Raw genomic sequence first — 23,618 nt, 5'->3', positions numbered from 1 at the left:
CAATGCACAGGGGTCGCTCCTGGCTCTGCACTCAGAAATCACCCTGGCAGTGCTCAGGGGACCATATGGGATGCTGGGAATCAAACCTGGGTCAGCCGCATGCAAGGCAAATGCCCTACCCGCTATGCTATCACTCCAGCCCCCTATTCTGTAACTTTTGTTTAATGTTATTTTGTTAGATAAGCTTGTCCTTATCCAAAAACTGTCTGAGAAGTTAACTCAGTCGCTTGATGACTTAATGTGGTTATTGATTCTTCCTCACTATAATTTCAGTTTTAAAAAGGTTTCCAAGTACCATTTAGCACCCTGAACTTAGTCTTTGCGAAAGAGTCAGCTATTACTCTTCCAGGTTGATTTGTTGTATTTTTGAAAGTTAGGATACTCAATTTATTCTTTCTCTTTTTCAAAATACATTGATGAATGTTTGTCTCTGGAATGTCCAAATTTAAGCAGTTTCCTATCTACTGCTTTCAATTTTTAGAAAGCTTAGAATCTTGGCATTTTTTTTCATAGTTTATGTGGTTATGTCTGTATTCTTTTCTAATAAAAAGCTAGACATAATATTTATGGTAGAAAAATTCTGTGTGATCAGATTTTTAGGGGCACAGAAAACTAATTCCTCTACATTTTAAAAGACGACTTCTGAAATATCTGTCAGTTTATAGGCTGAGGTTTTATTTTTTAGTACAAGACCCAATAATTTCTAATTTTTGGTAAGTATGCTATAGCTTTTCTAATTGTTATTTTCTGTTTGCAGATTAAAGGAAATGAACAGATATTTTAAAAACAAGTTTGGGGATCTGAAGATGGCTTACAGGACTGGAGTGCATATTTTGTACATAGGAAGGAGTCCTGGGTTAAGTCCCTGGCTTTGATCCTGGCACTTCCCCCCATTCCAGTACTGCTTGGCATGGCCCCTGAGTGCTGCTGGGTGTAGTTGAAATTAAATAGAATAAACAATACGAAATTAATTAACTATTTATCTGGGCTGGAGCGATAGTACAGCGGTTGGGCATTTGCCTTGCCAGCCGCCACCTGACTGACCTGGGTTGAATTCCTCTGCCCCTCTCGGAGAGCCCGGCAAGCTACCGAGAGTATCTCGCCCTCACAGCAAAGTCTGGTAAGCTCCCTGTGATGTACTCGATATGCCAAACACAGTAACAACAAGTCTCACAATGGAGCCGTTATGGGGCCCACTCGAGTAAATCGATGAACAATGGAAAGACAGTGACAGCGATTATTTACCTATTTATCGATTTAGTCCAGCCAGTTTAATTTGTTTCACTTATAACATTTTATTAGGAAATAGACAATATTGCTACAATCAATTGTGTTAACTGTAAAAAATTTTATTTATAAATTCAAATTATTTGTTTATTTTTACTCTTCATTGTTTAGGGTTTTGCTATATTTTTAACTTGCAGATTTAGCGGTGTATTAGAGAGTTGTAACTTTCTTTATCAAAATTTTTTTTTTTCAGTGGAACAAAATAGCCTTTACTGAAAGAAGTTTAGAGAGGTGGAGGGGGGGAGAGATAAGAGAGAGGGACAGAGAAAGAGAGCGGGTGGAGGGGGGGCGGGGTGTTAGCATCTAAGAGAGAACCTGGGCTTGGAAAATACAACTAATAAAAAGTTTTAGGTATTTCAGATTCACAACTTAATTCTTTAGAATAAACCGAGAGTGTTTCGCCCACACGGCAGAGCCTGGCAAGCTACCTGTGACATATTGGATATGCCAAACACAGTAACAACAAAGTCTCCAATGGAGATGTTACTGGGCCCGCTCGAGCAAATCGATGAACAACGGGAGGACAGTGAAATTGATAGTGTTTAAAATGAAAATAATGGAACTGGTTATTTAAAAGTGCAATTGAACAATACTTGGCTATAGAGTCCATACCTTACAGAGTCAAAAAGAGTCAGCATATTTGCTCAGGCATCTTATATAAAATGTGAGCCAAAGCATCTGAACATGTAATCATTTTAAACGTGCATATGAAAACAGTAATTAGAAAAAGAGTTTGGGGAACTAAAGGAGAGAATAGTAATGTGTGTGTGTGTATAAGAGTGTGTCTGATCTGGAAAGGAAACTTCTTGGAAAATTATTGGACGGTATTTTTGAAAGTTTCTGCTACATCAAACCTGATTCTTTTTCTTTTTGATTCTTGTTGCTGGCATTAAAAGATGAAATAGTCTATTATTGAAGCTTTTAATATTTACAGATGCATAATATTTGTGTGGCCTGCAGATGATGGGAAATATCCTTTTTTTTTTAGCTAAAAAATTGTTGATGTCAAGAGCATTTTTAAACAGTAGGCTGATTTATTTTAGGGCTCTCTGATAAGGCAAGTATAGTGGAATGAGACAATTCTAAGACATTTTTGAGGTTCAGACAATTGTTTTGAGAGCTGGAGAGTTAGTCAGCACTATCAGTACATACTTTGCATATAGAAGAGTTGGATTCAGTCATGACATGGAGCACAGAGCCAAAAATAGCTCAGAGCACTGCTGGGTGTGGCCCCCAAAGCCAAAAATAAAATAAAATAAAATAAAATAAAGTAAACCACCCCCCCCAGAAAAAACAAAACAAAACAAAAACCTCCTTCCCCCTCAAAAAAATAGAACCAAAACACAAAAACCCCAGGAGTGTCCCCCACCCCTTAACAAGCCACTGTGCTGGTGACCGTGGCTTTTCAAAGTTAGCTTTTATTAAGCATTAGCTATGTGCTGGGCATTATATCAAGTAATTTTCTTATATGATCACCAAAATTGGTATTAAAGGTACTATTATTTCTGTTTTGCAGATGAGGATGCAAAATTGGAGATGTGAAGTAATTTGCTCAACAAATTTGAGCATTAAGATATTAAATTATGAAAATTAAGAAGGTTGAATTGCGAATTCAACCAGATAACTTTTCTTTCCTTTTTAAAAAAAAAGTCATCTTTCTTCTCTTGATATATTACAGAATTGGTACATAAACTGCCATGGAAATGATTTTACAAATTTAATTTCACAATACTGTCCTCCTGTGGACAAACTATGATATTAATATGTTTACCCTAAGGTCAGGTATTTCTGAAAGGTATATATCAGGTATATCTCAGAACCCTGGTGAATCCAACAATTCTAAGTTCACGGTTCAAACCTCAGCTTCTACCTATTTGTTTGTCAATACAGGAAGATTTAATTAAATTTACCAATTTGTTACCTTAATTAAACACTGTAAGATATAACTTATATAACATGGGCCTTCATGCATACACTTATCCTGAACTCCACAAATGTAAGAATCAATATTAAAATCAATATTAAAATCTCAATCACCTTGGATGGGTTTAGAATGGGAGAGAAGAATTCCCCAATCAGTAATCACATAAGTTAACTTGGAATTATAAATGTGGAAGTAGCTTTGGCTACTTCCACATTTATAATTTTTAAATTTTTATAATAAATTTATATTTTTATTATTTTTAATTAAAAATTAAAATTTTTTATTTTTAAAATTAAAAATAAAAAATAGTTTTATTTAACTTAGAAAAATTGCTTGAGGTAATGATTTACAGTACTGTTAATGATGGTTTCCCCTGTACGTGATTCCACACCAAACCCATCATCAGTATACCCATTTCCCTCCCCCAAGGACCCCAGTCCCCACCATCATGCATAGATTTTGGTGGGGGAGGGGTACACCCTGTGGTCAAGGGCGTTCTCAGGGATCACTCTTGGCGGGCTCATGGGGGACCTTATGGGGTACTAGGGATCAAACGTGGGTCAGCCACATGCAAAGCAAATGCCCTACCTCCTCTGTCCTCATCATATATAGATTTTTCCCCCCCTTTTTTTTAAAAAAAAATCCTTTTTCCAAGTTTTATTTGTCCAAATTAAGTCCCAAATACTTGAACTCAGCACTCTCTGGCTGGAATTGCTTTCATTAAACAATTCTCCACCTCTGTCTGCTGTCTTCTCTTCTGATCCCTTCTTGCAGAATCACACTTCTCCAAATTGAGTGAATATGGATCTAAATCCCACATCCATGAGCTGGGTTTTGTACAAACATTTCTCCACTCAACTGCATCTTTCTGCCACAAGGTGTCACTACGGAGGCTGGTCTTCCTCAGACGGAAGATCATGTGGGTATCCTCTATACTTCCCGGCCTGTGGTCTTGCACTGATTTCCAGTGACCCCGCTCAATCAGGGATGTCCCATAAGTAATGAAGCAGAAACCATTATTGCCGTCTTCCCCACACTTCCTTGGCCCTCATGACCTATTTGTGTGTGGGATCTCTACATGCGTAGAATTCTGGAGACTTCAGATCTCTTGGCCTTCTATGGCACAGGCTGGGAGTACCAGGAAACAACCATCTACCAATGCTGAATGGAGATGTAACCCTAAGACAGATTTTACATGGTCTCATATCTCCTTCAGCAGGACCAAATGACCCACAACAGAAACTTTCTTTAAAATCTACCCTTCATGGACGATTCTGCTTACTTCTCTTAGTGCTAAATTTTTCCTTCTAGCAATTCCAGGATTACCTTTCAAAATTATCTTTCAAAATCTACACTCCATTCCTCATCTCCTTTCCAGCCTGGAAGGGGTTTGGAATCTGCTTAGGACACACAGGCTTCAGCCATGCACAGGCTGTGCTTTGCCGCACAGACCCCATACGGCATGGCCAGGTCCCTACTTGCCTCCTGTCTCCACATTCTCTATCCACACATTTATCTGTGGCTCCTCAGTCCCTGTCTCAAGTCCCAGTTACCAGCCCAAATTCCCTCTTGTTTTGAAGGAACTCCTTTCTTTCTGAGGACTCTGGTCTTGTTTGCGATTCATCTCACTCTGAATCCTGCTCACCATGCGTGGCTGGCAGCACCTTCCTCTGTGAAAGCTCCCAGAATCCTTCGTGTGCATAGATTCCACTACTTCATAGCTTCCTATTTTTCAAACCAGGAATGTGATGAGGCCCAATCTTGGTTGGCTTAGAGAAGGTTTTCTTTTACCTTTACTAGAGGCCTCAGGGACCTGGACATCCCTATTTAAACAAGAGAACCACTCAATGTCTCCAGCAGGGCAGAGGGCAGATAGAAGTTAGCTTCTTCCTTCCTTCCTTCCTTCCTTCCTTCCTTCCTTCCTTCCTTCCTTCCTTCCTTCCTTCCTTCCTTCCTTCCTTCCTCCCTCCCTCCCTCCCTCCCTCCTTCCCTCCCTTCCTTCCTTCCTCCCTTCCTTCCTCCTTCCCTCTCTCCCTCCCTCCCTCCCTCCCTCCTTCCTTCCTTCCTTTTTTCCTTCCTTCCCTCCCTTCTCTATGCTTAGGCATCATTCTTGGCCGAGGGGACCATATGAAGTGTCAGGGATCGAATCTGTATTAGCAGGATGCAAATCCAGCACCATACCTACTATATTTCCTACTATGTTATCTCTCCAGCCCCAAGTCAACTCCTCCTTTAAAAAATATCATTCATACCATGAGGAGAGATATTATATTTTTAGAGAACATAGGCCAGAGATCTGATTAGGGTGGAATAGACCTTGTAGAGGGTAGGCTGTTAGTTACAGTGATCTACACAAGAATTGGAAGCAGTGTCTTGAAGAAGATAGTACGTGTGGAGGCTCTAAGAGGGGAAGAGGTTCACAGGATTTGAGTGAGGGCAAGAAGACCCTAGCAGAGACCCAGTAGAGAAGAGCTGCGAGGCACAGACTGGAGCTATTGGCACTGGCCTATTCTGTAGGGCCTCAGGCTGGGGGAAGGATTTTGATCTTTCTCCCTAGAGCACTGGGAGACTTTTGAAAGGTATTAAATGAGCCAGGGGAGATATTTTGCTATCAGAGTTGTATCTTAAAATAATTTGATTGATGTGTGTGAAGTAGAGTGGAGGAGGATTAGAAAAGGGGGGACATTTTAGGATGGGTATGGGAAAGCTTAAGCAATGAATGTTGGTGCAACAGGGTGAAGTTGAAGTAGGAAACAGAAACAGATCGAGGCTGACTTTGGAGGTAGAATTGAAAAATATTGGATTGAACTTAAAGTGGGTGGTAAAGGAAAAAAATTTTTTTAGATCTCTTCATAGAGAAATCATATCATGTCACTGTCTATGAGGAAAAGCAGAAAAAGAAGAAATGAAACTCAGTATGGTGTAGTAACCAGTCACTGTCACATAGGGGTGTGAGCCTGACATTGTCCAATTTTCAGGTTTCTTTTAGACAAGTCAGAATTTTTTTCTTTTGGAGGGTGGTTTGGGTTACACCCAGCCATATTCAGGGACTACTCCTGGCTCTGTGCTCAGTGGTCATTTCTGATGATGTTCAGGGGGCCATATGCAGTTCTTGGTGGACCATATGTGTCAGGGTTCAAATTGGGCTGGTTGCATGCACAGCAGCCATCTCAAATAGGCTACTATTTTTCCAGCCTGGAATCTGCACGTTTCTGTGGAAGGTCTCCATCTCTCCGTGTTGGCAGCTCCAACACAGTTCTACAGAACATGGTCAGCACGGACAGCACACCTGACGACCGCTGCTGGTCCTGGATTGCTGCATCCTGTCTGAGATCAGTTTTACACCGTTTCTCCTTAGAAGGGGTTTGGAATTCACTGTAGTCTGTGAGACAGAATTTTTTTTGGAAAAGTTAGGGATGCCAACAGGGAAAAAAAAGAAGAGAGGCTATTTTGAGTTGGGCTAGATCTTGGTGATGCTGATGCTCAGATCACGTGGTCTTTCTGCAGGTTTAGGTGAGGGACTGAGCCTGAGATCTGTAGAAATAAGCTGCACCCAGTTTAGAGCAGAGAACAAGATAGTTTTTGTCTTAAAATAGACTATTCCAGGCCATGATAGAGATACTTGAGGTAGATGGGAATCAAGACTCTTTCCTGCTGTGCTTATAGTTCAAGAGTCCTTAAGCCTTTTAAGAGACTAAATGGATGAATGCTTGTTTTATTTATGAATCCGTATGAATTAGAAGCAGCATTTTTTCCCTTTCTGTTTGTTTTTGGGTCAAACCTGACAGAGTTCAGGACTTACACCTAGCTCTGCATTCAGGGATCGCTCCTGGCAGGCTAGGGGGATCTTATGGGGTACTGGGGTTCGAACCTGCATCAGCCACATGCAAGGCAAATAACCTCCATGCACTGTGTTACCACTCCAGTTCCTAGAAGGAGCATTTATATAGGGTCATAAAATCACTTGATTTTACTTAGTATTTGAATCTTAAATGGAACTAATGATTTGAATTTGAATTTTATCAATGAGGTGCTTTAGGCTTTTAAAATGAAAGTGTTGGACCAAGATAAATGCTCAAAGGCCTGGAGCACATGCCTGGCAGACACAGGGACCTGGGTTCACTCCTGGCACTATACAATCTCCTTAGCACCTCTTGGTGTGGCACTGGTGATTTGATGTCCCCCCACCCCTAAAAGAACAAAAATATGTAAAAATGCAAGGTGTTGTTGGGCCAGGGGGAAAGCTCAGAGTACTTTTGCTCATGTGTTGCTTGTGGAGGCCCTGGATTCAATCCCTGGCACCACTGAGCACTGCCAGGCATAGTAGCACTGCATCTTGGGGTCCAAGCCCTGAACCAGGTCAGGTCTATGCCTCTGGGTTGAGTATCACTATGAGTGGCTTCCGACAACTGACCACTGCGGGGGAAGTTCCCTCTGCCCCACCAAAGAGAAAAGAAGTAAAAGGTGTTATGTAGTTAAGTTCTTTGGAGTCTGATTCAGCAACATTTGTCTGTTTCTGTGTACGTTGATCTAATTCATAACTGCTTGTCTAACATGTGAACTGCTTGTCTAACATGTGACCCTGGTTTGAACCTGGTAATGCATATGGTCCCTGAGCACTGCAGATATGTTGCTTCTGTGTATATAGCCTGTCATGGTCCCTGAACACACACACACACACACACACACACACACACACACACACACACACACACACCCCTTATCTGCTACTTTATTTTCTATAGTGTTTGGTGGGTGGAAAAGCTTATTTTCCTTTTCTTTTCCTTTTTGTGTTTTGAGCCCAGAAATGCTCAGGGACTTCTCCAGCTCAGTGCTGGGTGGGGGTTGGGGGTTAGTCCTGGAAGTGCTGGGTGGGTTGGCAGGGGTCGGGACATGTGGTTCCTGGTATCTAAGCCTAGGCCTCCTTTCATGCAAAACTCAAACTCCAGTACTTTGAGACACTCCCCCAGACCAGGACTAGTTTTTGTGAAATCAGTAATGGGAAATAGAAGACATTATTTAGCATTCTTTGTTGAATAAAGTTGATCTTTTTGCTCATTCTTAGGGATTCATTTTACAGAAGGGAAAAAAAAAGATGGGGGGAACGAAATTAGGATAGACGAGAATTAGGAGACAACCAAAAAAAGCCCAAGTGTCAAAACAAGTACCTAAAAATGTACCAGGAGACTTAAACACAGCTGGGGGGCGCGCGGAGCTGTGAGTGACTCAGTGGAACACGTGGGAGTCCTGAGACCTAGGAGGTGTGACAGCAAAGGGGACTCACCCTGGGCTGGCCTGGCGAGCGGGGTCCTTTGACCTCGCTCTCTGTGTGGAAGTTTACTTCATTCGAGTATATTGCCTTTGGGTTCTGGAGCCTTGGGGATAATGTGGTGGTGGGGGTTCCTACACACAAACCCGGCACTCCATCCCTTTGAGTCTCCTCGTTGGCCCGAATCTGTAGCCTCAAGAAGAAATGATTCTAGGAAACCACAAAAGTGTAAACTGGGTGGAAGAAATGACTTCCTGGATAAAGGTTGAGCCTGGGGTGTTAGTCAATATTTATTGCTAAGAACTGATATACAGCAGTGAAGAAGTTATTCTATTACCTTTTTAATATTTTCCACAGTTCTATTTTGACTTGTATTTGACTTATATGATCAGAATTATATACAATGCCTTTTGTCTGGTGTGATCTTGGAATAAATGATATCAACTGTTTCCTTAGCTTCTTAAACACACTCGTAACTTATGACTGACTTAGGTTATTTTCGATATTCTGGCTTCTTAATTGAAGGTTTAAAAGTTATATTCATTTATCCCTCCCTCGCTCCAACCCGCCCTTCTCTCCTTCCTTCCTTATTTCCTTCCTTCCTTCCTTCCTTCCTTCCTTCCTTCCTTCCTTCCTTCCTTCTTTCCCTCCCTCCGTCCCTCCCTCCATCCCTCCCTCCATCCCTCCCTCCGTCTTTCTTTCCTTCCTTCCTTCCTTCCTTCCTTCCTTCCTTCCTTCCTTCCTTCCTTCCTTCCTTCCTTCTTTCTTTCTTTCTTTCTTTCTTTCTTCCCCTATTCAGTGGTACTCAGAACTTACTCCGTCCCTGTGCTCACAGACCACTTACAATGGTGCTTGGGTGACTATCAGCCATGTCAGGAACTGAACTGAGATTGTCTGTGTGCAGGGCTAGTGCTTTGCCCACTGTGCTATCTCTCCATTTCTTTCTTTTCCTAGTAAAGTAAACATTTCAGGTGGGTTTGGGAAGATACACAAAGGTGCTTGCCTAGCATGCAGCTGCCTTCTTACTCTGGTTCAGATGCTGATCCACATATGGTCCTCTGAGAACTGCAAAGAGTGATTCTTGAGCTCAGAGCTAGGAGTAAGCCCTGAGCACCACTGGGTGTGGTCCCCAAACCAAACCCAAACAAAAGAACCAGACAGTCATTATTTTGATCTTTTGTGTTTCTTTCTTAGTGGTTAGTTCTGATTCTTTTGTGTCAATTTCATGTCTCTATTCTTTGAGCTGTGCCTAGTTCCTGTAACCTTCTTTTCCTCAAACCCTGTTAGCTCTGAGATGATGACAAGTCTGTCTGTGATTGTCTATTTTAGTGGGCAAACCTCACACAGATAGAAGCTTGTGTGTCTCAATCACGATGTTATTCCCAGCACTTAACTCTGAAAGCTTAATTGATACCTAAAAATATTTATTGCCAGGGTGAGAGAGATATTTCAGAGGGTTAGTTGCTTTCCTTGCATTGGCGTCAACCCCATTAGATTCCTGTCCCCTGCTTATGGTCCCCTGAGTGCCACCAGGACTGACACCTGAGCAGAGAACCTGGAGTAAATTTCTGAGCGCCATTGGGTGTGGCTCAGCAACTCTCCACCCCTCAACAAACAGTTATTGCATGAATAACTCAGATTGTTAAATGCTTTCAGGTAATGTGAAGAGAAAAGGCTTTGCTTGTGAAGTAACTGTGGGAAAAGTTATATTATATTCTTAGTTTTGAAGTTGTCATCCTACATATTAATGTTCCAGAGCCTCTGATGGTGCAAAGTCAGAACCCTTTTGGCATTGCGTATCTGAATGTTTGCCAAACTGAGGAAGTAGTGACCTAAAGCAGGGCTAGTTTAGCACAGCATTAGTACTTAAAAAGTATTTTTAAGGTAAATTTTAAAAAAAATTTTAATTTTAATTTTTGAATGAATCACTGTGAGGTATAGTTAAAGACTTACAAACTTTCATGCTTACGTTTCAGTCATACAATGATCGAGTATCCATCCCTCCACCAGTGCCCATTCTCCACCACCAATGATCCCAGTATCCACCCCCCATCCCTTCCCTCAATTTCCCCCCACCCCCCCGCCTCTGTGGCAGGGCATTCCCTTTTGCTCTTTCTCTCTCTCTCTCTCTCTCTCTCTTAAGGTGCATTTTTAATCTTCAGAGCTGTGATCCTGAGTTGGGTAATTTAGGGTTTCTTAGTACTTGTAGGAGGAGATGGAGGTGCCCATGATTTGTTCAAAGTAAAGAGTAGGTGATATGAAGGAAAAAGAGCTGAAGGTTGTGTGTTTGAGTATAGAATATTTCAGTATTTATGGAGGACTTTTGATAGAAAATAACAAAATTTGATCCTAAAATTCTAGTCTAAAATTTTTTTAGGGAATTATCCACTGTCCACTGTCCACTGTCCTCCCATTGTTCATTGATTTGCTCAAGCGGGCCCAGTAATGTCTCCATTGTGAGATTTCTTGTTACTCTGTTTGGCATATCGAATATATCATGGGTAGCTTGTCAGGCTTTGCCACGCAAGCGAGATACTCTCGATAGCTTGCCAGGCTCTTGGAGATGGGTGGAAGAATCAAACTCGGCTTAGCTGGGCCAGCCGCACGCAAGACAAACACCCTACCACTGTGCTATCGCTCCAGCCCTATTAGGGAAGTAATAAGATAAATATGTGTTTGTGTGTATAGTTTTCAACCAGACTTTAGTTGTATTTGTGTTTTATTTATTTATTGTGTTTTGATTTTTGGGTCACATGGCTGTGATCAGAACTTAATCCTGGCAGTACTTTGGGAACTACATATGGTGCCATGAATTGAACTTGGGTACCAGCCACAAGCAAGGCAAGTACCTTACCAGCAACAAGTACTCTTTTCTGCCTCAATCAAAAACTTTCTATTGGACCAGAGAAATACCAGAGTGGGAAAGCCTCTTCCGTGAATGTGGCCATCTCCCGCTCTACCATGAGTGGTTACTGATCACAAAGCCAAAAGTTGCCCCTGAGTATTTTGTAATCAAAAAATAAATAAGTGAGCTGCTGTGGTGGTCTTCTCTCTCTCACCCGCCAAGTAGCATGAGCCGCTTCCCCAACCTGGCCTTCAGCCAGTGCCAACAGGCACATGAAGGAGGGAACAGGGCCTCTGGGCTGGTTAGTGATCAGTTACCATTTATTCTATTCTTCCTAAGCTCCTGTTCCAGTCTCTCACTAAGTGCCCCATTCCAGTGTCATTCTGCCCCTCATTCTCATTTCCTCCTGACCCCCATGCCAGTCCCTCCACATTCCATCTCTCACCCAACTCCAAACCTTCCAGGTAGTAACTACACCTATGTAGGGTAGCACAATCAACATATGAAAGCCCTTCCTGATCTCCTCCAGCCATGAGATCCTCTCAAGGGAAAAATACCAACCAGGGGTGTGTTTCTCCTTTTCTTAGTCCAATAACCATTTAAACTTTCATCTTAATATTAGTCATTTTGTATGGACACAGTAAGAGGTACATTAAGCTTGTAGGGTGACTCTCCTGGGAACATCTCGCTATAGATCTCAGACTACAGTGCTCAGGCCAGATTAGTCTTTCCTAACCTAGCAGGGTCTTAATCCAGTTGTTACTCTTTAGATCATGACAGAATTTGTACATGACTGTGCTCTTAACTTATAGTTAAGTATTATGGTGCTTGACCAGGTCCATTTCGATGCCAGGGTAGCTCACAGCTTGCCCTGGGTCCATCCAGTCCCTCCTTGGGACTCTGCTTTTGGGGTGCTAGGAACTAAGTTGAGACTTAAGTTGGAGAACAGATGCCCGGGAGTGAATATTATTCTGAGCCAATTAACTCCCAAGTTACAAAAGCATAGTATTAACTGTCTTCCTATGTCTATACAAAAAGGACATTGCTCTGAAGTTAACTATGTAAAGGAAATAAGGAGAAGAGAAAAGCAATACTTCATTTACGAATACAAATTCAGAGTCCTTAGAAGGATCTGACCTTACAAATTAACAGAGGCTGATTAGGGGATACAGGTGATTGACAGGTTGGGGAAGCAGAGCAGAGAGAAGCTAAAGATAAACACACAGAGGAATGGGAGTGCCCCGGTAGCACTGTGATGGGTGTAACCCAATAAAACTAAACTCCCTGTGGCCAGGGAGAAAGGACAAATCAGTGTTATCCTACAAGTATCACTAGGTGTGGCTTCCAAGGCCCCCAAATAATTTTTTTAAATTTTTTTTATTAGTGAAACACCATGAGGTACAGTTGTAGATTTACTATTTTTTGTGCTTGGGTTTCGATTATACAATGATCAGATACCCATCCCTCCACTAGTGCCCATTTTCCACCACCATGGATAATAAACTTTTATTTTTTTATTTTGGGACCCAGCCCAGTGATACTCAGGGATTGCTCTGGCTCTGGTCTCAGGATTTACTCCTGGCAGTGCTCAGGGGACCATATGAGATGCTGGGGATTGAACACCCGTTAGCCGCGTGCAAGGCAAACACCTACCTGCTGTACTATTACTCTGGTCCCCCACCCCCATCCCCATGCTTTATTCTTTAAATACCACATGTGAGATCATTCAATCTTTGTGCTCCCACTGCCTTATTTAGTTTAATGTGACACCTTGTAGTCCCATCTAAATTGTAGTAAAGGACAAGATTTAATAGATCTTATAGCTGTATAATATTCCTTTATGTATATATATATATACCATAATTTCTTTATCCCCACATCTGTTGTTATAGGTTTGGGTTGTTCCAGATATATATTGCAAATAGTGTATTTATTGGGCATTTTAAAAAGCTTGCAATGAAAGTAGGCATGTATATATCTTTCTGAATGAATTTTTTTGGTATTGTTCTTGGATAGATTCCAGAAAGTAAAATTACTAGGTCATACAGAGTTCTATTTTTATTATTTGGAAAAATCTCCACACTGTTTTCTGTAGAGACTGAACCAGATGACATTTACACTGTCAGTGAATGAGGGTTCCTTTCTCACTGCACCCCACTGATACTGGTTATTCAGAAGTCTTTGGAATATAGGTTATTCTCACTGATGTGAAGTAATATCTCATTGTGGTTAAAACTGCATCTTTAAAACAGTGAGAAAAAGGCAGGATCAGAGAGCTATCTTAAGTGCTGAAGTGCATGTTTTACATACAGAAACCCCAGATTCAGTCCTCAGCTCATGGTCCCTTTGAGCTGGCAGTGCCCCCCAAAACAAAACAAAAAATAAGTAAACATTTGTCACACTGTCATCAAGGGAAACAAAATACAAACAACTTTTGGAATGAGGGGCTGGAGCGATAGCACAGCGGGTAGGGCGTTTGCCTTGCACGCAGCCAACATGGCCGACCCGAGTTCGATTCCTCTGTCCCTCTCGGAGAGCCCGGCAAGCTACCGAGAGTATTCGATATGCCAGACACAGTAACAACAAAGTCTCCAATGGAGACGTTACTGGGCCCGCTCGAGCAAATCGACGATCAACCGGAGGGCCTTTACCTTACTTACTTTACTTGGAATGAGATGGAGATGTAAGTGACTAAAGATGATTTCTAAAAATTTAAGGAAAAATTATACAAAGAACTACCAATAAGACCAAAATATATACATAGAACATTGTATTTCTTAAGAAACAGTTCCTGGATTGTTGACATAAAAGAGCTAAAGAACTTAAATAGATCAATAAACAGTTTTTAAAAAAGTTTTTAAAAAAGTGGACAACCAAGTACATTCTGTTGTATGGGTGTGTTCTACCAAACATTTCAGGAATAGGAAGACTCAAATTAATAACACAAAAATGAAACAACATAGGAGAAAAGAGAGGCTTCTCAGTCTCATCTGAGACATCAGCCTTTAGCATAAGTCTGATTCTAAACCTAGAAGAGGTGAGCCCAAGGAAAGCTGGATCACTGTCACTGTGTATTGCTCTTTAAAAGAACATTTTAAACAAGTTAACATACCTGTGTGTTACATATGTCATGAATGTGTTGTGCTTATGTGTTTCTGGTAAGAAGAAATCTCCTTTTCATTTGCATTTTTTTTGCCGTTCTGGGGGATCAAATGCAGGGCTTGCAGCTGCCAACAAGGCAAACACTTTACCACTGAGCTTCACCCCTGGCCCCACTGCATTTCAATTAATTTTTGTTTGTTTGTTTGTTGGGGCCACACCCAGCAGTATTTAAAGCTTACTCTGGTTGGGCTTGGGGGACCATATGCTGGGGATTGAACCGACTCAGTACCTCCACCCACTGTACTATCAGTGTGACCCTTTGCATTTTAATTTTTATAATTCTCCAAAGCCTTGTCTAGCTGGGTTGTTAGATTAAATTTTTACAGGTGTAAATTTTATTGTATTCATATTGGAACTTCATATCTAGCTAGACATAGAACTGTCTGCCTCTAAATAGGAAAGGACAAGTTAGATTTTATCATTTCTTCAAAGTCAACTCATAAGTGTTGGCTCAGGTAGGCTGTGGGTTTTTTTGTTTGTTTTTAATTAATAGATCAATTTATATTAAAGATACGTTTTTAAAAAGTTTTTGGGCCACATCTGGCAATGCTTAGAGCTTCTTCCTGGTTCTGCACTCAGAAATCACTTTTGGTGGTAGTCAGGGGCCCATATGGAAATCCAGGGATCAAACCTGGGTTGGCCATGGAAAAGGCAAGTACCCTACCTGCTGTACTATCTTTCCTGCCCCATTAATGATAACTTAATTTTTAAAAAAAATTTCAGCACTGTGTGGCTTACAAAACTATTACTTTCATGCGTAGAACATTCTAGCATCACACCGTCCTTCTGAACACCAGCTTCCCTCCACCATTGTTGCAGTGTACCCCCACCCCTACCTGACTGCAGTAAGCTTCCTGCTGAAGACCAGCTCTCAGTTTCTGTTGCCGCCGAGGTTAAGGGAACAATTGCCCAAAGATTCCTAAGTTTTAAACACAGAAAAGACAGTTCTTTTAATGGCTGCAATTATGGAAGGGAAAAATAAATTCATAACAATTAACATCTACATTAAGAAAAAAAAGCGTTTCAAACAACCTAACTTTATATCTCAAGAAACTAGAAAATAAAAAACAATGCAAAGTTAGTAGATGCAAATAACAAATACCATAGAAAAAATAGATGAACAAAGACCAAGGAAAGCAATAAAAATATGTATTATAGATTAAGAATATGCAAATAAAAGGAAGAAAATGAAAATCACTAGTGCTATTTGCCATTTTTAGGCATAATTATTGCTATTTTGATGCATGTCATTCCTGTCTTCTCTGCAAGCTAGTGTTTATATATGTGTGTTTTGCAGTGTGGGTAAAGCATTAAAATGTTTTATGATCTGCTTCACCTTTCTCCCACTATTATGTCATGAACATTTTTTCTGTCTCATTAAATATTCATGTAATAGTCACATTATTCCACTGTCTGTCTCTCTCATCATCTATGTAAATGAATTCCTATTGTTGGAACTATTGAGGCACCTTTCTTTACAGAACAGATTATTCATGGAAAAATATTAGATACAAAATGATTTTTTTTCTATTTCCAAGTAAAACAAAATTAAGCTCCAAGTAACAAACATTTGGAATTAAGTTTGTAGGTTAGGAATGGGTATATAATTCTTTTCAGGGAATCTTAGGGAAAGGAGATGACTTTATGGAAAACAGTTTTTTGTATTATATGTGAAGACTCTTGAAGTGGCAAGTGTTCCGACTAGACTTGAGTATAGTTAAAAATGAAGGATGGGTAAATACATTTAAGCTCTTGGTCAAGTAATACTGCAAAACAACCAACCATAAAATCTCAGTGACATACTAAGAGGTATTAATTTCATGAGTTGGTGTTTGGTGAATCTCATCTGGACTTGTTTATGCATGTAAACTCAATTGTCTCTTGGCTAGGTACCTCTGATGATCTTAGACTGGACATGTTTTCATTTCAATGACAGAGGAACACAAAAAGATAGTGCTTTTTAATGCACCTGCTTGCTTCTCATTTGATATGACCTTACTGACCAAAGCAAGTCACATGATTGAATCCAGAATCAGATTTGGGGGGCACTGCCTAGGATCTAGATATTAGAAGAGGAAAAGAACTGGAGTCATTTCATACAGCCAATCTGCCTGGCCTGGCTTATGCAAATTAAATAGTTTAGAATTGACTGTGGCTTTGATGACTGCTGAATCCAAGGTGTTATGTGATGTCACCTGTTTTGATTTCACACTAGTTAAAGCTTGGCAGAGAGACATACACACAGAGAGACAGAGACAGAGACAGACAGACAGAGAGACAGAGAGACAGAGAAGAGAAGAAAAGCACCTGCCATAGAAGGTGGGGGGGGGGTGACGGGAGGAAAGCTGGTGGTGGAAAATGTACACTGGTGGAGGGATGGGTGTTGGAATACTGTATTACTGAAGCCTAATCATGAACAGCTTTGTAAGGGTCTATCTGACAGTGATTCAATAATAAAAATTTATAAAATAAAGCTTGGCTTTCTTTCAATTTCCACCTGGTAGTACTCAGAAGAAACTTCATTTTTTTTAAATTAAATTTTTAATTATAATTATCTAACATGTTTATAATAGTGTCAATGTGTATGGCTTTGATGTATAAAATTACTGTACCACTGTAAGGACATTGGTGAAGGGCACTTTGGTGCCCATTGGTGAAGGGCACTTTGGTGCCCCACTTTGCTGTGCTATCACTTTGGTGCCCTTCACCAATGTCCTTATCTTACTTTTAGTTCTCCTTTTCATGCCTCCTCCTACTTACTACTGTTAGGTGATCTTAATTTTGTAATCAAAGGCCAAGGGTTGTCGTCATTTTATACTGTCTTTCCTCTTGTTTTGTTTCTTTGTATACTGGGTATGCGTGAGATCATTTGTAGTATCTCTTTCTGATTTAGCTTCCTCTCCTTCTGACTTATTTTGCTTAACACAATGCCTTATCGTTCCTTCCAAGTTGCAGTGAACAGCAAGATTTCATTTTTTATAGCTGTATTCCATTGTGTATGTATTATCCAACTACTTTATCCATTCAACTGTTATTGGGCATTTAAGTCTTTCCATAAAGTGGTTATAGTGTAAAGAGCCACAATGAATATAGAGTACATATATATTTTTGAGTTAATGTTTTTGTGTCCGTGTGGTCATTATGGAAGCTCTATGAAGTCCTGAAGTCCTTTTGGACCAGTGTTGGTCATATGTCATTAACTCTAACACAGATAATTAATATATCTGGGGTGAGGAGGGGGCGGGGGGTGTATTATGGTGATCTGCCAGACCTGGTTCATATTCTTACCTGACATCATCTAGGATCAAGCAGAAAGAGTTTGTTTTACCTAAACACAATAGTCTGCCAGTGGAGGGTCAGGAAAAATTTCTCTGAGTATTACTACAAAGTAGGGAAAGGAAAGAGAAGAAGTTAAAAATAAAGCACATCCTTGTGTGTTGTGTTGTTATTAATGGGATGCTACCACCAAAAACTCTTTTAGATTTATTTATTTTTTCTTTCTTTCTTTTTGGGTCACACCTGGCAATGCACAGGGGTTACTCCTGGCTTTGCACTCAGGAATTACTCCTGGCAGTGCTCAGGGGACCATATAGGATGCTGGGAATCGAGTCCGGGTCAGCCGTGTGTAAGGCAAACACCCTACCTGCTGTGCTATCACTCCAGCCCCCCCCCCCCCAAACTCTTTATTGTCTATCTGTGCACAAAAACAGGTATTTTATAAACATGATCTCACTTATTTCTCACAATACTAGGAGTTAATGGCAGTAACTGCATTTTATTGATTGAAAAAAAAATGCTCTGAATAGTTAAATAATTTACCTAAGTCTACTCAGTCATTGTTAGAGTGGATTTTTGAACCTTGGTTTGTCTCTCTTCAGATCTATATGCTTAACCATCTTAAAGCAGAAAATCAATATAAACAAAGATGGCCTAAGAAGCCAGAGCAGACCATTTAAGGCCACTTGAATCCTCCTGCCAAAGGAGTAATCACAACTATGTAATCCCAGCTATATAATAAAATCATACATTTTATATGGTATGTACTTCAGTACATACCAGTGTACTTAAGTATGCATGATAGATTGCTTCTTCCCATTTTTAAAAGGGGACCCAGACTCTAATAGGGTATGCTGTCTCCTATGGCATCTCTACTGATGTAGAGTGATCAATTTTAGACCACTAAATAAAATTTAAAAAAAAGTTTTAAAATGTCAGGCTAAAAGATGTGTGTGGAAGGAGGAAAGGCAGAATTGCCTTTTTTTTTTTACTTCTTGTGAAAGCATTTGGAATCTGATTGTAAGGATTTTTTTTAGTTGACAAGACTTGTTGAGTGTAGTTTTTCTCCCTCCAAGTGTTTTCTTTAAAATTTTTTTTTATTGAATCGCCATCAGATAGTTACAAAGCTTTCATAAGTGCATTTCAGTCATACAATGAATACCTATCCCTCCACCAGTGCTCATTTTCTACCACCAATGTTCCCATTATCCCTCCTGCCACCCCCACCCCTTCCTACCTCCTGCCTGTGTGGCAGGAACCTTCCTTCTTACTTTCTCTTTACTTTGGGGCATTATGGTTTGCAATACAGATACTGAGAGACCATCATGTTTGGTCCATAGTTTACTTTCAGCACTCATCTCCCATCCCAAGTGATTCCTCCAACTATCATTGATTTAGTGGTCCCTTCTCCATCCCAACGGCTTTCCTCCCCAGCACGAGTCAGTCTTCCAAACCATAGAGCAGTCCTCCTGGTCCTCGTCTCTACTGTCCTAAAGTAGAGCGTAGGCTACTTTTAAATAACATAATAATAACATATTATGTTATTTTCTATTCTGCAAATGATTGCAGTTATTCTGTCTCTCTCTTTCTGACTAATTTCACTTTGCACGATACTCTCCATTCTGTCCATTCACTTATAAGCAAATTTCATGACTTCATCTTTTCTAACAGCTGCATAGTATTCCATTGTGTAGTTGTGTCAAAGTTTCTTTAACCAGTTGTCTGTTCCCAGGCACTCAGGTTGTTTGCAGATTCTGGCTATTGTGAACAGTGCTGCAATAAACATACAAATGCAGATGTTATTTCTACTGTGCTTTATTCCATCCCTAGGATATAGTCCCAGAAGTGGTATTTCTGGGTCATAAGAGAGCTCAATTTCTAGTTTTTTGGAGGAATGTTCATATTGTTTTCCAAAATGGCTGGATCAGTTGGCATTCCCACCAACAATGAATGAGAGTCTCTTTCTCTCCGCATTCATGCCAGCACTGGTTGCTCTTGTTCTTTTTGATGTGATGCACATGTTTTAATGTCAGTTGATTTGGTATAGAGTGTTGTGTTGAGAAGAGTTCTGAAACTAGTGGAAACTAGAACTATGATGGATCGGTTTTGTCTGTAATGGGCATAGGGGGAGGAAATAACTGATTGATTGTCATTTGACCTCTTAGGAAGCCATAGCTTCTAGAGTCACTGCTGAGCCACTTGTGTATGAAGGTTGTGCTCCTAGGATGGAGTGTTTTATAGTTAAATATCCACGATGAGGAATTTCGTGGTGGATTTCCTGTGGGTTCTAAATGTCATTTAGCATGAGCCAAAATGCAAAACTTCATTTTTCTACGAGAAAAAGAGCATCTGTTTTTGACTCTAAGAAATGTTGACCTTGGTTGAGAGCTGGGTGCATAGAGTTTACATGACGTTTGCTTAAAGTAAATGAAGTGTTGGAGTCAGATTTTGAAAATGAGTATGGGTATGATTATCTCTTTTCCATCTCTATCATTATTAATCTATATGTCTATGTTTTAAAAATAATGCCTTGTAGAGTTCTAAAAAAGTGGTTTAATTATCCTTTTTTTAATTTTTCAGATTTATGATTGGTGTAATTTTCTGGTGTAGACTTAAGAGAACATAGTGAAAATTTCGGCCAGCAGTGGATCAGCCAACAGTGGAAATACTGACTGAATCTCCAACTGAATATATAATTTCTTCTCTTTGATAGTACCTCATAAAACAAGAAAGATGTATGGAAGTGCAAGAACAATCACGAATCTGGAAGGGAGTCCTTCCAGATCTCCTCGTTTGCCAAGGTCTCCTCGTTTGGGTCACCGACGAACAAGTAGTGGGGGAGGTGGAGGAACAGGCAAGACTCTGTCCATGGAAAACATCCAGTCCCTTAATGCAGCCTATGCTACATCTGGACCCATGTACCTGAGTGACCATGAGGGGGTGGCTTCAACGACTTATCCAAAAGGCACCATGACTCTGGGCAGGGCAACAAATCGAGCAGTATATGGAGGCCGAGTGACAGCCATGGGGAGTAGTCCTAATATTGCGTCAGCTGGACTTTCCCATACAGATGTTCTTTCATACACGGACCAACATGGTGGTCTGACCAGTTCATCCCATCATCACCACCACCAGGTGCCCTCCATGTTGAGGCAGGTAAGAGATAGCACGATGCTAGACCTTCAAGCCCAGCTCAAGGAACTTCAGAGAGAGAATGACCTCCTTCGGAAAGAGTTAGACATCAAAGACAGCAAGTTGGGATCTTCCATGAACAGCATCAAGACCTTCTGGAGTCCCGAGCTCAAGAAGGAGAGAGTCTTGAGGAAAGAAGAAGCAGCCCGAATGTCTGTCCTCAAAGAGCAGATGAGGGTTTCCCATGAAGAAAATCAGGTAGGTTATATCTCATCTCAATATTTTTCAGCCTTGGCTTCTCACTGAGCAGTTGATACTTTGCAGATATCACAGCTCATGCAGAAGAGAGTTTGGCATTATCAAGAAATAGGTTTAAATTGAAGACTGCAAGAGGACCCAGGAAATATGAGGTTACATTTGTCTTCTCTTTATTTTCCAAAAATGTTTTCACCTTTTGCAGAGAAGGAGAATCACTCATCACCTCACGTTTATATTTGATCAATTTTTATTTCTTTCCTAGTTGTCACATCAGTGGGTCAGATGCACTTTCCTCTGAGCATTTGAGGACAAGCTTGGTTTTCCTAAGAGTAGACATGTCTAGAGGGCCATATTTGACTGGTGAACTGATTTCTTGGGAAGTACCAGGTGTATTTTTTTTTGGGGTGGGGGATGATTGTAGTTTGTTATCTAAATAGCAAACTGAACCAGATTCAATGGGATTGGGTAAAATAGATTTGGTATATGTTTTTTAAAATTTTTAACTCCGTTCCTACTGTCTTGTCCATTCTGTATAAATCTACTATATGCCTCTACTATGTGTAAATACATTTTATTATTCTTTGATCCATCTTCCATCTCATAGCAAGATTAGTTTTTTCTATTGGCAATTTGTGGTTGGCTATAACTGCTGTAAAAGTCCTCAATTATTCATTCCCTCCATAATATTAATAATGTAAGCTTTGGTGGCATTTGCAGTGCTTTCTGTTGGAAGGCTTCAGCTGTCTCATACAACCTTATTTTGTACCATCTCCCTGTACATCTCCTACCCTGCTTGTACTACAGCGTGGTAATTCCTGCATAATTTCAGTGTCTTCTGCCTCTCTGACTTGGTTCTCTGTTCTCTTCCCCTGGTGAAATTCTTGGCATTCTCCATCCTGCTTTTTTTTTCCTTCTAGTTCTTTCCAGTCTCCACGTTCAGCTTCTACTTATTTTGTGAGCTCATTTATCTACTTGCTGTTTTTTTCGTAAGGGATTTGGTGTCAGACACACCTGAGTTTAAATCCTAGCTTCACGCTTACTGGTAGTAAGATAAATACTAAAACACAGGGGATATGGTGGATACTGTAGCATTTGGCACAATGAGAAGAAATAAAGCTCAGTTATCTCTAGAAACTTGAGATCATTCTAAGTTGGTTGAATTCGCAATTCGCTTTTTCAATAATTGGTCTCAATGTGGACCTAGTGGAATCTTCTGTGGTTGCTGGGGTCATCTGCTGACCTCCAGTCTGTTTCCTTGGCTACGGCCCCCTTGGAGTGCAAGTGACAGCAGGAGGCTTTGTGTTCTGTTGTCTTCTGATCTTTGTTCTCCTGTGTGTGGAAGGCAATCGCCTTATCCTTTTGATTAGCTGACAGAGACTGCTGATTTTTCAGATGTGGAAATGTGATTTTAAGTTGGAACCAGGAGCCTTTGTTCTTCATTCCGAAATCCGATCAACACTTTTGGGTGTCACTTCTGCTGCTCACTGAATTTACGAGTTGATGTGGTCTTTGTGAACTTGTTACTGCGGTCTGTATTTCCCCAGTTCTCCACTAGTTTCATCCCCTCTGAGTTCAAAATGGTTCATTTCCCTGTACATCCCTGCAAAAATGGTTCGGAATAGCTTTGGAATGAAGCAAGTAGCAAGAAAAAGTTTAAAACATTCTCTAGATTGCCAGCTTCAAAATAACTTTCCTCATGCTTCTCTATATATTTTTTTAAAGCACAGAGACTTCCACTGATAAATGTACATTTATTTGTAAATTACGTGATGTGTTATTGTACCAATATATATCTTCAAAGACATTTATAAATATAAAAGTAGAGAGATAAGGTAAAATAAATAATATGTGAGGCATAGTTTAATGAAAAACTCTTGCTTTTAGCAAAAAAAAATCTTTTGCTTTTAGTAAAAAGAATCTTTTTTAGTAAAATACTTTGAACCTCTTGTCAATTTTGTTGTATTTAGTTCTACTTAGAACCAGTTAGTATTTCTAATTCCACTTAACTATTCCATGTTACTTTAATCAGAAATGGAATATTTGAAAGTATTCCTATACCTATTTCTTGTTCTGGAGAGAACATATGGCATATGACCTCCTGAAGTTTCCAGTATTAATTTGTATATCAGATAAAGGTAAAATTTAATTATTTTCTTATTCTAGGTTAGAAAACATAAAAGGAAGAAGCCACATGGGAAATTTGAAACAAAACAAAACAAAAACAAACCAGAAACAAAAACAAAATCCCAACTATTTACAGTATAAGGTGGTGTTACAAAGTATAGAATAAAAATTGACAAAAAGCAAGTCAAAAATTTTTTTTAAAGGAAGTATTTCTTATTCTCTGCTTAGAAGTATATCAGGCTCTTTCCTAGGGATATATATATAAGTATCTGTTGGTCAGGATATGGTAGATCCTGCAGTAGTATCAGTGTCTAACATAGAGCTTGCTTGCCTGCCTGCCT

The 23,618-nt window shown here is 40.1% G+C and overlaps 1 protein-coding gene across 5 annotated transcripts in view; it reads left to right on the top strand.

The window, feature by feature from the left end:
• The window catches only part of ERC2 (ELKS/RAB6-interacting/CAST family member 2), a 1,123,201-nt gene that overhangs the window by 23,161 nt on the left and 1,076,422 nt on the right, over positions 1 to 23,618 (top strand). For all 5 annotated transcript variants that reach the window (XR_008794491.1, XR_008794489.1, XR_008794490.1 and 2 more), the window contains exon 2: positions 20,344 to 21,153. Coding sequence is in view for 1 of the 5 variants with exons in the window: in XM_056129131.1 (XP_055985106.1) it covers positions 20,497 to 21,153 (657 nt within the window). In the remaining 4 variants the exon portion in view is untranslated. The remainder of the gene's footprint in view (positions 1 to 20,343; positions 21,154 to 23,618) is intronic.

This window comes from Sorex fumeus, unplaced genomic scaffold (assembly GCF_029834395.1).
Source record: "Sorex fumeus unplaced genomic scaffold, SorFum_2.1 ptg000072l, whole genome shotgun sequence".
Classification (NCBI taxonomy): domain Eukaryota; kingdom Metazoa; phylum Chordata; class Mammalia; order Eulipotyphla; family Soricidae; genus Sorex; species Sorex fumeus.
The sequence above is the reverse complement of the archived record's forward strand: the minus strand, read 5'-3'. Positions and strand labels throughout refer to the sequence as shown.